This window comes from Mesoplodon densirostris, chromosome 1 (genome assembly GCF_025265405.1).
Source record: "Mesoplodon densirostris isolate mMesDen1 chromosome 1, mMesDen1 primary haplotype, whole genome shotgun sequence".
NCBI lineage: Eukaryota > Metazoa > Chordata > Mammalia > Artiodactyla > Ziphiidae > Mesoplodon > Mesoplodon densirostris.
In genome coordinates this window covers 28,423,653-28,436,207 of record NC_082661.1, presented here as the reverse complement: position 1 = coordinate 28,436,207, position 12,555 = coordinate 28,423,653, and the positions used below count along the sequence as shown (strand labels likewise).

Sequence of the window (12,555 nt, the reverse complement as noted above, 5' to 3'; positions counted from 1 at the left end):
TGTACACCACAAAGAAGAGTCGCCCCCGCTCGTGCAACTAGAGAAAGCCCACGTGAAGCAACAAAAGACCCAACGCAGCCAAAAGTAAATAAATTAATTAAATTTAAAAAAAGACAAAACATTTTGTTTGCAGATACACCTCTATACATTCATTGTTATAATGGCTTTGAAGACGTTTGCCCTTGGAATTAATAAAAGGAGTCACAACTCTGTATCTATGGTAAGGTCTCTGATTTCTTAGATTCTGTTTTTCAAGAATTTAGTGTTTTAGGACACTGTAATAGCTGGGCGATTACATATTTTTAGGAGAATCAATTCTCAGGTATGTCCCCTTTCTTTTTTTTTTTTTTTTTTTTTTTGCGGTACGTGGGCCTCCCACTGTTGTGGCCTCTCCCATTGTGGAGCATAGGCTCCGGAAGCGCAGGCTCAGCGGCCACGGCTCACGGGCCCAGCCGCTTCGCGGCATGTGGGATCTTCCCGGACTGGGGCACGAACCCGTGTCCCCAGCATCGGCAGGCGGACTCTCAACCACTGCGCCACCAGGGAAGCCCTCCCCTTTCATCCTTGCATGTTCATGGTCATGTGCAGACAGGTGAGATCAGAAAAAAATTTAGTTTTCCTTGTTTGAGATTCTCTCTGTTACAGTTTAGGGTCTGTATCTATAAAATATTTCAACCGCTGAGCATGCTAGCTTCTGTTTAAATCAGTGGAAAATATGTTGATCTTCCAAGACATGGATTTACTCAAGCCAGTGGTAAGGTGTAGCAGGGGGATATAGTTATTGGAAACAGTTCACTTCACCCGCCTGAAACTAAGAATCAACTCTTCAGTATATGGATCACTGGTATGTAATAATCGACTATTATTGGTCTGTGTGTTGATCTCTTTTTAAATCAGTTTGGAACCTCCTGGAGTTATTTTCTTGCTCTGCTGACATCAATCCCATGTGGCAGAGGAGTTGTGTATAACCACTTTGGTTTAATCAATAGAATAATTGATAAACCAGATAAGATTTAAACTGATTATAGCCCCAACAGAATTCCCCAGAGGCCTTGGACTCTCTTAATTTTGACGTGTGTTTTGTACCCTGAGGATGAAGTGCAGTTTGAATTATCTGTTTTTATTTGCTTAATGATGGGGAGGGTGTTAAAGTCAAATGTTTAATTAACCCAGCAATGGGCTGCGTTGTCACTTACACACAGCTGATTGAGATATCTCATGGAGAATAGTGAATAGGAATGATAATGTGGCACTGGGACGGAAGATTGCTTTTTCAATCTATTTGCTGGGTCACTGCTTTGAATGTCTTATTGGATGAAAGGCATTCAGCCTGGAGAAAAAATTCAGCATTTAAGTACATTTTGTTCTCTTCTCCCCCTCTAACCCCCCCGCCCAGAAGTTAACTAAAACAGATATGTTCTAGGTTTAATAAGCCATTCATGTACTAGTAAGAGACCAGGGTAGTCAGTAGCCTCAAGCTACATAATTTCCTGTGGAACAGAAAAATCATAGTAGCCTCCAAGGTATTCTAAATGTGAGCTCTTTTGTCCCTCACATCCCTTGTCCCTTGCCATTATTGTGGAGTTGTCTTTGGTTACTTGTCTCTTGCCTCTTTCTGCAGTGTTTGCTTGATGTGCCCCTACCTCTAGGGCCACAGGCAGACCTTTTTCTCCTACAGAAGCATATTCTTCAGTACATTTTTGCCATTTCATGCAGCTGGCTTCTATTTGGTTGTATTTCTGATAAAATATTATAGTGAGATTGTTGAACTATTTAAAGAGATGAAAATGTGAAGCATATAGATTCTTGCTCCCTTTGCTACTGCTATTATAAAACAGTTGGTTCCATGTATATTTTATTTTCTTCAGAAGCAGTTTGCTTTCTGTATGAACTAAAATCTAGGCCAGGAAAGATTCTAACAGCCCACATATCAAAAATGCAATTCAGGCAACTGGAGTTTTAATGACTTGCTACCCACAAAACATTCCTTACTAGCTTTATAATCAATGTAAAATTCTTTGGAGGCATATGAGCAAAACTTAAAACATTTTTTGTCACGACTTTCCTTTTTTGTAGTTCTATGCTTCTTCCTTTTATCCCCCAAAGATCTAAGCCAGGAATTTACTAATTTTTTTTCTTTGCTTTAGTCATTTGTATTCCAGAGAGCACAATAGGGAGAAGGATACAAGATTGATTTTTGTGTGTGTGTCCTCTTGAAAGCATAGTCTGGGGCATGACTACTTGTGTGTGGGGGTGTGGATTTACAAAGCAACAGAAGCATGTAGCTACTTTTCAGGCGCAGGTTGGACTTTTGCAGGTCAAGGCAGACCAGAGGAGTAGCTTATCTTGAGGGACGCAAGTAATAGACGAAATATAGAGCAGCTATTTCAGGAATCATGTAGGTCATTTAATTATCCATTATGATTGAGTGGCTAATGCTCTTTTGGCAATTACATGACCTCTGTTATTCTTGAAAGCTTTCCAGGCCCCCGTGGGTCGAATGACCCACCAGTCAGTGCTTGCAGACTTTATTCCACTCAAAAGGAAAGGAGATGCTGGGCGCTACTGGCATTTAGAAATGGCTGTGCTTTCTTTACCAAGCACTACCCAGAATATCCTTTGTACAGCAGTCAGTGATAGGCAGCTGGTTTTGAAGTCTACCGTTCCTTCCTTGTATGCAGGAGCACGAGGTATATCAGTTTCCACAAGAGGGAATTGTGGCAAACAAACTTTAATACCAAAGTTGGCCATTATGGTATTACAGGTTCTGTACTGCAAAGAACAAGTACTGTGGTATTAAAACTAATGTTTGATATCTCTCAAACCAATCATTCATTATCAAACTCTGAAGTTAGTGATTTTTTCATTCCATAACTCAACAAAATAGCATTGACAATACTAATAACAGATTTTTTTAAAGAGATCATTGATTAAATCAGCCCAATCTGAATTGGTTGATCATTATTTATTCAACTAAATAAAATTAAATAATCATGCTTATATGTGGAATCTAAAAAAAATGATGCAGATGAACTTATTTACAAAACAGAAGTAGACTCACAGATATAGAAAGCAAACTTATGGTTACCAAAGCAGAAAGGGGGTGTGATAAATTAGGAGTTTGGGATTAACAGATACATACTACTATATATAAAATAAAATGTCTATATATAAAATAGACAAGGATCTACTGTATAGCACAGGGAACTATAATATCTTATAATAACCTATAATGGAAAATAATCTGAAAAAGAATATATATGTATATATATATAGCTATATCTGAATAACTTTACATGTGAAACTAACACAACATTGTAAATCAACTACACTTCATTAAAAAAAACATGCTTAAATGATTATCTAATTTTAAAAAAGCCACTTTAAAATTGAGATGCTGATCCAAGACAGAATAATTCTGCAACATTTAGATGAATGTTTCTCACCTTTTTTTCTTTAATCAATAAAGGATCATTAATATTTCTAAAGAAAATTCTTTACTCCTGCTAAATGATAGTGAAACTTCTGCTTTTTATAATTATAGTGACTTATTGAGTAATTCTGAGAAAGGAAAACAGTGTAGGTTTCTTGTGATTCTTTAGATTAAGAACAGTTATGGAGTGGAAAGTAATGACACCACAATCAAACTATTTATAGGGTTTGTTGGAAATGTACAAACAAAATTCTAGATACTTAGCAAAATGGAAGATTACCATTCTCTAGCGGTCCAATAATTTAAAACCACAGGCTTAAGAGAAATAATTTTGTTAGAATAATGTACAAACATATCCTTTAAGTAGAGACCATTTGCATTGTTATAGGGAAAATAATCTATTGGAGAAAAGGAAAAATCTTTTTAAATTTGTTACTTACACATCAAAGAGCGTTGTTAACAACAACCCTACAAGGTTGTTTGTCCCTGGGGTAGTAAAATTAGCTATCTTTCCAAATAAATTTATCAGACCACTCTTGGTAGAACTCAAAGTTGATCTGTTTTTCTTTTTTAAAAAATTTGTTGTTTGGTGATATTAACAAATGAAAAACTGAAGACATGAATTGATGTTTATATAACCTTTGACCCTTCAGAAGTGGAAGCCTTCTCACTTAAATTTTAAATCCTTTAGGCCAATACTACCTTGGTATCTGGCTACTTAGAGACCTGTGAGAATGTAGTCAGTGTGGATTATATCAGTTGTTTTCTGTTTAAAAACATATTTTCCCTCATTATATATAAATATATGTATATATATATTTTAAAATTTCTGTAGTGGAGATGAGCAGAAAATGAGAAAGCAGAATTTACACTAAAAGCAAAAGTTAGAGCTTAAACTCAAGTATCCTGAATAAGGAGTATAATTTGTCTGCTTGGCACTTTAAGAGGAAAGCAAGGACTATAAAGCAGAGTGTGATGTTTGATTTCTTATCGGTAAGTTGCTATTCTTTAAGGCATACCCTTCAAGACCTGTGTTGGACTGTGTTATTCACCCTTGGAAACCAAAAATCTATATAAGTAAATGAGTGGAGATGGTATTTGTAATTTTAAAGACCTGAAAATTCATTAAGACTTCATATAATTAGTGGAAAAGTCCACAGGATAATAAGCCCACAGAAGAATAATTTCTTAATAATAATAAGGAAGGAGGAGAGTGATTGTATAAGGGATAGTGCACAATAGAAATATACACCTAAATACAAGTCTTAACCTAACCCAATCCGATTTCCACAAATTTACTTATTTACTTGGGATGATTTTATTTTCATTCCAAATGGATAGATTTGGGGATAAGTTTATCAACTGTAAAGGAGCCCTAAATTTCTTCCTCATTATTGTTGAATTGTAATAAAATGGGAATACCAAAGCAGGGAAGATATCCAAGGTGTGATGAAAGTCATTTAGCAGAAAAATTCAGGAACAGGAATGACAGAAATAACTATTCTGCAGAGAGAACGGATTTTGGCATACCTCCTAAGGGTTCTATAGTTTTCAACCCCATTTTGAGAAATCAAAAAGATCTACCGAAAGCAGATGTCTCTGAGTTACAAAAATAACCAGATGTCCTTATTAGTAGAAGCAAATGTTTGCCTCCTAATTCACATAAAACTATATGCATAGTATCACTGGATGAAATGTTGTGTAAATATGGCAGCAAAGAAAATTGTGGCATGAAAGGGTCTGTCCTAAACATGTAAGCATAAAGGTTCTATCTTGAAAAGGAAAAAAAAAAAATTTAGATCCATGTAGATTTAAGGGTAAGAGAAGTAAATTAAACTATTTATACTTTTGTTCACTGTGATAAGTGAGATTGGTTTTTTTAAATTATGTATGTCTTTCTAGCCTAAATCCTCCTGGTGAACCTTTATTCATTTTACTGTGCTTGTTTAGCTACTCTGTGCATTTTCATTGTATTTTAAACAGTGAAAGCATACGCATGAAACACATTTTTTTCTGAATGAATGATAGTCATCTTGGTTCTGTCAAGAAAAAACAAACAACCTGCAGTAGTATATAAATGCCCTCTTTGCAAACCTACTGGGATTTAAAAAATATTAAGCCACATTGTTAAAAATAGATGTAGTTTGGTGACTGCGTTGGGTTGTTAAGCAGAATTTTAAAAAAAAAGGCAAGGTATGAAGTTTTTCTGTTTGTTTTTAAATCAGGCCTTAAGAGTCAAAAAAACCTTTAGAATTTAAATGGACTCTTACTTCTTATGTGGAGCATGTTAACATAATTACAAGCTCTTTTATGTAGTACCTATAGTCATTGCTAAGTTAATGTTCAAACCTTTGATTAAGAAGTCACAAAGCTGAATGTGTTCAGACAGCTGTGTAATAATACCTCTCCTGTTCACAAAACAGAGAACTATTTTAGGTTTTTTTCCTGTTCCGCATATTTATTGATAGAAATCTCTCCTCCTATGCCAGCTATATTTTTAATAGTGAAATATTAAAATGCTGTATTATGATACATTCTATAACTTGAAAGTTAACAAAAGCAGCTCTGCTCCTTCATGTCCTTGCCTTGTCACTCCCTGGTGCTGTTCGTCTCTTCCATCCTTCTTATCAGAGTATCTCAGTGCTTAGTTGAGCTTGTTTATCTTAAAAGAGCAGGAGGCAGGCTTTTAGGGAGTAAGCTGCGTGTTCCAGTATAACAGGCACCAATGCTGTTTGACTTGAAAAACATTTGATCTCTTACATTAACAGCCCATGTCACTGTAATAGGACTACAGCCGGGCTGTTGTTCAGTTTTCTATTATTTTAGCTTTGAAAGAACTGTTAGAGCTGCTCCAAAATCTCCGTGTTTAAAATTGTATATTGGCAGTCCCCCCAGGACTCGTAAGTAAACAAGGTGATGTGTGTGGCCAGAGGGAACATATTTTGTTAGCTTTGTTTTAAATAAGAACCTTCTCTATCTAAAGATGTTTTTTGTCTGATCCCTGGTAGTGTGCTGCATGACTTTGCCTTTGTAAATTTGCACATCTTAAAACAGATTTTTGTTTGTTATTAATGTGTGTGCTCAGTAACTATTCATTATGAACTTTAATATTTTTTCTCAAATAATGAAGCATTTAGTTTTCTCATGAAGCTTAACTTCAAATATCCTGCACAATTTCCCTAAGTACAGCAGTTTGTGCAGCAGTTATTGGAAACTGGCAAGCAAGAATCTAAGGGGTATGTTTGTTAGACTTAAGTATTACTTAGTTTTATTTTTAAATATTCAGTTATTGGTAATTTCTATGCCAGAAATAGTTTGACAGTTGGAATCAGGTAGCAGTATCTAAAGAATAGAAAATAAAATTTGTAAAATCAGGTGGTTCTCTTCCTTTTTAAGGGTACCTCTTATTGTAATAGTGATAGAATGGCAGCTTATTATAGTAGTGGTGGAATGGCAGCAATTTTACTCCTTCCTTTCTTCCTTCTTCTATCTATCTATTTTTAAGAACCTAGTTTGTTTTCCTATTCTGATTCTTTTCTGGTGTAATACATCATTGCCAGGCCACCCAGCACTTTCCTTGCATTTAACCTAAAATACATACATCAGCCAACACAAGCATAATTGGTTGAAAAGCAGACATCTATCTGGGGAGTTCTTCTAAATACTGAATGTGTCATGCACTTTGACATGACATGTCTGTAATATCTGAATACAGAAAGCACTTTTTGCGTTAGCTGTAGGTGTTAAAGCAGTAGTATGTTTTAAGAATGTCTGCTGTGCAAATTCTGGCTTGTGAGGTAATGACAAGTGTTTGCCTGCATAGACAATATATTTTTCCTCTTGAGGTCCCCACACACCTAGTTTCCCTCAAGCTCATCATCTCTGTCAGGTTAATCAATAGGCACCGTATGGCAGAGGGTCAGTAATCAGTGTCATCGTGCCTTTAAATCGTGTTGAAAATTTGCTTAAAGCCTGGGCCAATTAACATCGAGATGATGAATGGATGGGAAGATGGAAAGAGCCTGACGCTCAGGGGCTTTGTGAGGAGGAGATGCTCAGCTGTTGAGCAGCAGACACCAGCGAATAAAATCAGCCATTCATGTGAGCTCAGTCCACCCACTCTTAATGATAATGTCAATCTAGCAAAATATATACACATTGGAGTTGTCACAAGTTCATAAATCAAAGGAGTTTGTCAAAGGCATTCAGATTAACGAGGCAGCAGCAATAACAAGTCAAATTTGCATAGAGAATTGCTCGAATCTCAGTAAATTATGATCCTGTTTTTCATTTGATTATTTGCTAATGTCTCAAGAGGGAGAATGATTATATTAGCATGCAAAATCTACTCCAGAAGTAGAAATCTGAGGTATAGAAGACCAGCACACTATGACAATTAATCAGCTTCTGCCTACTAGCATAAATGTACGAGGCCCAGAAATGAACTTCTTTTTATTATTATTTCTCCTTGCCACTGATCCAAATGGTTCAGCTTGACAGAGACTTTATATTGCTTTAACAGTGTTTTGAATTGTGCCTGCAGGCAAGACATAGTTATGCAGCTATAACCAACCTATCCATCTGCCAACCAGATTGGAATTCTCCTATCCAAGGCTTCCATTAACCCCCACTGACAGCTCCAAACAGGATTAAGAATTTGCAAGCATAAAAAATAGTTGTTTGCAAATATACACAGTCCCTTTGCATCTTGAGAAAGGCTGCATCTGTGTTTTGTAATTAGTGTTGGACAGTGTAGCAGAGGGAAAAACCAACTTGGCGTTTCTTGGACTTCTGTCATAAGGGAGTAAGGCAATATTAATGGAAGTTCTGTGTTTGGTTGTCCCAGAGAGTGCTTTCCATTCTACCTGGTTCCTAGCACTGTGCTTGAATTGGTGTTATTACTAGAAAATATCACTTCTTGAAAGGTTTAACTAGTGGGTCTTGTTGAAGGTGAGCAGTATAGGGAGGCTTTGATGTGGCTGTGGTTTAATAGAATGTGTCAAATGATAAAACGTGCTGGAGAAGCAATGTGCATGAAAACATGCTAGAGAATATTATCTTATGAGGACACTTGACGCCCTCCCTAAAATAAAACTGGTACTTGAATAAGATTCTTCAGTCAGCTTCTGAACTTAAATGACCTAAGTTTTCTCCATTGTATCTTAGAAGAATTAATTAAAATTTGCTTAAAGACACAACACATACACTACCCGCCTGCCACACACAGTGTTTTGTCATTTTCATTGAAGAGTTTGAATGATTTTTATTTATGTAGCTAAATCATCTTTTAACCTTGTAGAAGAATAATTGGTCTTTTTTTTTTTTTTTTTTTTTTTTGCGGTACACAGGCCTCTCCCTGTTGTGGCCTCTCCCGTTGCGGAGCACAGGCTCCAGACGCGCAGGCTCAGCGGCCATGGCTCACGGGCCCAGCCGCTCCGCGGCATGTGGGATCTTCCCGGACCGGGGCACGAACCCGTGTCCCCTGCATCAGCAGGCGGACTCTCAACCACTGTGCCACCAGGGAAGCCCTAGTCTTGTTTTTGAAAATTGCAAATCATACATATTTGGAGGATATAATTAGCTCCAAATCATGTAATAAGGTAATGGGAAAAATATTAATCCAATTAGTAATTTACAGGTCAAGCCCATGATACAATGTTTGCAACTAGCTATGGAAATTGGTCTCAAGATTTTTCTCTTCACATGGGTTGTCATTTTACATGATGATGAACAAGTGATTCAAAATCATAGTTTTAATTCACCACGATTTACCTGCTTTGCTAAAATGATACAAATTTCCTGTTACAGAGACCATTGAATTCTCCCAGTGAAGAATGTGGCATAGGTGGAAAATGTTACTTCTAGTTTTAGAGCTGGTAATTTTATTTTTAACAGATGTCTGTTCAAATAGGCTCAGGCTCTGTTGCACCATCCAACCTTGAGTAAGCAAGATGCTTACTCAAAGATTATTATAAGTCATTATGAGTGGCTTGACTTTTCATCACTGTGTAAATTAGTTTAGTTTTTTATTTGATTATATAATCAACTCTTAATTATCCATGTCACCAGGAGTTGTGTGTTCGAATAGATAACTGAAAACAGTAAATAAGCCGCTTACTAGGTTGTGGAGACTATTGCTCCCACCATAAACATCTGAAAAGTTAGGAGTGCTTTGCTTACCAACAGAAGAACATTACCTTGTTAATGAAGGGTTGGCAAACTTTATTTGTAAAGGACCAGATAATAAACATTTGAGGTTTTGTGGGCCATAGGACCTCTGTCCTGACTACTCACCTCTGCCATTTTAGTGTGAAAGCAGCCACAGACAAAAGGTAATGAACAAGGGTGGCTAACTTTCAATAAAACATTATTTGTAGAAACTTTATTTAGAGCAGGAGCTGGCAAACTCCTCCTGTAAATTATACTAGCATTAAAGTTTTGGGATGGGGACTTGCCTGGTGGTCCAGTGGTTAGGACTCCATGCTCTCAATGCAGGGGGCACAGGTTTGATCCCTGGTCAGGGAACCAGGATCCCACGTGCCACGTGGCATGGCCAAATAAATAAACAAATGAATAAGTAAAGTGGTGGGATGATAGGACTGTAGTTGGGCTATCACTTTGAAGTTTCTCTGCTATGAAAACCTTTTTTTAAAAATTTATTTTAATTTATTTATTTTTGGCTGCTTTGGTTCTTCGTTGTGGTGTGTGGGCTTCTCATTGCGGTGGCTTCTCTTGTTGCAGAGCACAGGTTCTTAGGCACATGGGCTTCAGTAGTTGTGGCACATGGGCTTAGTTGCTCTGCAGCATGTGGGATCTTCCTGGACCAGGGCTCAGACCCTTGTCCCCTGCATTGGCAGACAGATTCTTAACCACTGCGCCACCAGGGAAGCCCCATGAAAACCATTTTTTTTTTTTTTTTTTTTTGCGGTACGCGGGCCTCTCACCGCTGTGGCCTCTCCTGCTGCGGAGCACAGGCTCCGGATGCGCAGGCCCAGTGGCCATGGCTCACGGGCCCAGCCACTCCGCGGCATGCGGGATCCTCCTGGACCGGGGCACGAACCCGCGTCCCCCGCACCGGCAGGCGGACTCCCAACCACTGTGCCACCAGGGAAGCCCATGAAAACCATTTTTAAAGCTAGCTGGATGGTGTGGGTGTAGGGTTCCAATTATTTATTAAGCCCTTATTATCTGTATATTATGTAATGTGTTGGGAGGTAGAGGGAGCCACAAAGACTGCCCAATAAGCTTACAGTCTTATTGGGTAGTTGAGAGTAACTTGCAAAACATTCATCTATTTAAGTGCCAAATTGTGTGGACCAAATTAAAATGTTAAGGCGTTTCCAGTAAAATTAGGTGGAGTAGTTGTATGGTTTCTTAGAGAAGACAGTTGAAACATTTTAAGAATGGGTAGGACTCAAATCGATTAAATAATTGTGTTTATAATTCTAGACTAGCATTAAGGACCCTTCTAGCCTGGAAATTTCAAGACCAAATCACATGTTTATAAGACTGTAAAGAGACTTGCTTAACTAGGGCAGAAAAATGTACGTTGAGGGAAGTAACTTGATATAATGTAGCAGAAATTCTGGAAGGTCTTGAAAACCAGGCCTAGAACTTCATATTTAATTTCATAGAAACAAAGAGCCACTAAAAATTTTTGAGGAAAAAAGACCACCACGGCAGTAGTGGTGATTAAGAAAGATTAATCTGGGCTTCCCTGGTGGCACAGTGGTTAAGAATCTGCCTGCCGGTGCTGGGGACATGTATTCGAGCCCTGGTCCGGGAAGATCTCACGTGCAGCAGAGCAACTAAGCCCGTGCGCCACAACTACTGAGCCTGTGCTCTGGAGCCCGCGAGCCACAACTACTGAGCCCACATGCCACAACTACTGAAGCCTGTTCACCTAGAGCCTGTGCTCCGCAACAAGAGAAGCCACTGCAATGAGAAGCCACTCGCCGCAACTAGAGACAGCCTGCAGCAATGAAGACCCAACTCAGCCAAAAATAAATAAGTAAATAAATAAATTTTAAAAAATTGACTCTGGGGATTTAAGTCTGGGATAGAAAGAAAAGTTGAGAAGGAAAGAGCTAGCTTAGAATGGGTGAGAATGGTAAAGAGTGCTTTAAATTTGGATATGTTGGACTTCCCTGGTGGTCCAGTGGTTAAGTGGTCCAGTGGTCCAGGGGGTGCAGGTTTGATCCCTGGTCTGGGAAGTTCAATCCCTGGTCTGGGAAGTTCTGCATGCCGTGCGGTGCGACCAAAAAAAAAAAAAAAAAAAAAAAACCCACAACAACAGAAAAAATAAATTTGGATATGTTGATTTTGAGACAGTTTAAGTTTTTTTTTAAAAAAATGTGATTCCTTTTTCTTTTTTATTCACCCCCAGGTTACTTCTGGAAACATTTTAGCCAAAATACATCCCTGAGATCTAATGCATGGGCTTTAGCAGTATTTCACTTTGACTTTTTCCTACCCAAATTTCTGTTACCATATCTGCATGTCTGCAGATGTTATAACTCTAATGCTTCCAGTTTGAAGTTAAATTCAAAGTTGTCAGTGAGGCTTTTATTCTGCCCTTTAAAGTTCTAACCTAGTGAATGCTGAGTTAAGAGATAAACATTCAAGTTAATATAAAAGGTAACAAGTTATATAGTATCTTTTACAGGAATATTTTCATGTAATGCTAATATTTATACACTATTGTTACTCCAGGACTTACAGACACATTCTGCAAATGATTTACTATAATGAAATGTTCCATCTGAGTGTTGTGAATGAGTTGTTCTGAGCAGTCAGGTTTTTCTAGTTGGCTCAGGGTTAAGAGGTATAATATAACTTTTATTTTTATTGAAGGAATTTTTTCCCTCAATTTATTTTTCATTTATCTAACTTCTGTTTTTCCATTTCTTAACATATTTTCTTCTAGGTTTCACCTGTTTGGTTAATTTTTATTTTGACAGATTTACAAAAAAGTTGAAAGAATAGTACAAAAATCCCCTTATACTTTTTTTTGAAAAAATATTTATTTATTTGGCTGCATCGGGTCTTAGTTGCAGCATGTGGGCTCTTTGTTGATGCGTGTGGGCTTCTTTGTAGTTGTGGCGTATGGACTCAGTAATTGT

At 37.6% G+C, this 12,555-nt stretch overlaps 1 protein-coding gene across 10 annotated transcripts in view; it reads left to right on the top strand.

The window, feature by feature from the left end:
* BTRC (beta-transducin repeat containing E3 ubiquitin protein ligase) overlaps positions 1-12,555 on the top strand; it is a 189,801-nt gene that overhangs the window by 82,318 nt on the left and 94,928 nt on the right. For 5 of the 10 annotated variants that reach the window (XM_060100529.1, XM_060100541.1, XM_060100536.1 and 2 more), the window contains exon 3: positions 134-220. The exons of the other annotated variants lie outside the window; for them this stretch is intronic. In XM_060100529.1, the coding sequence (XP_059956512.1) occupies positions 134-220 (87 nt within the window). The remainder of the gene's footprint in view (positions 1-133; positions 221-12,555) is intronic. 10 annotated transcript variants of the gene reach the window in all.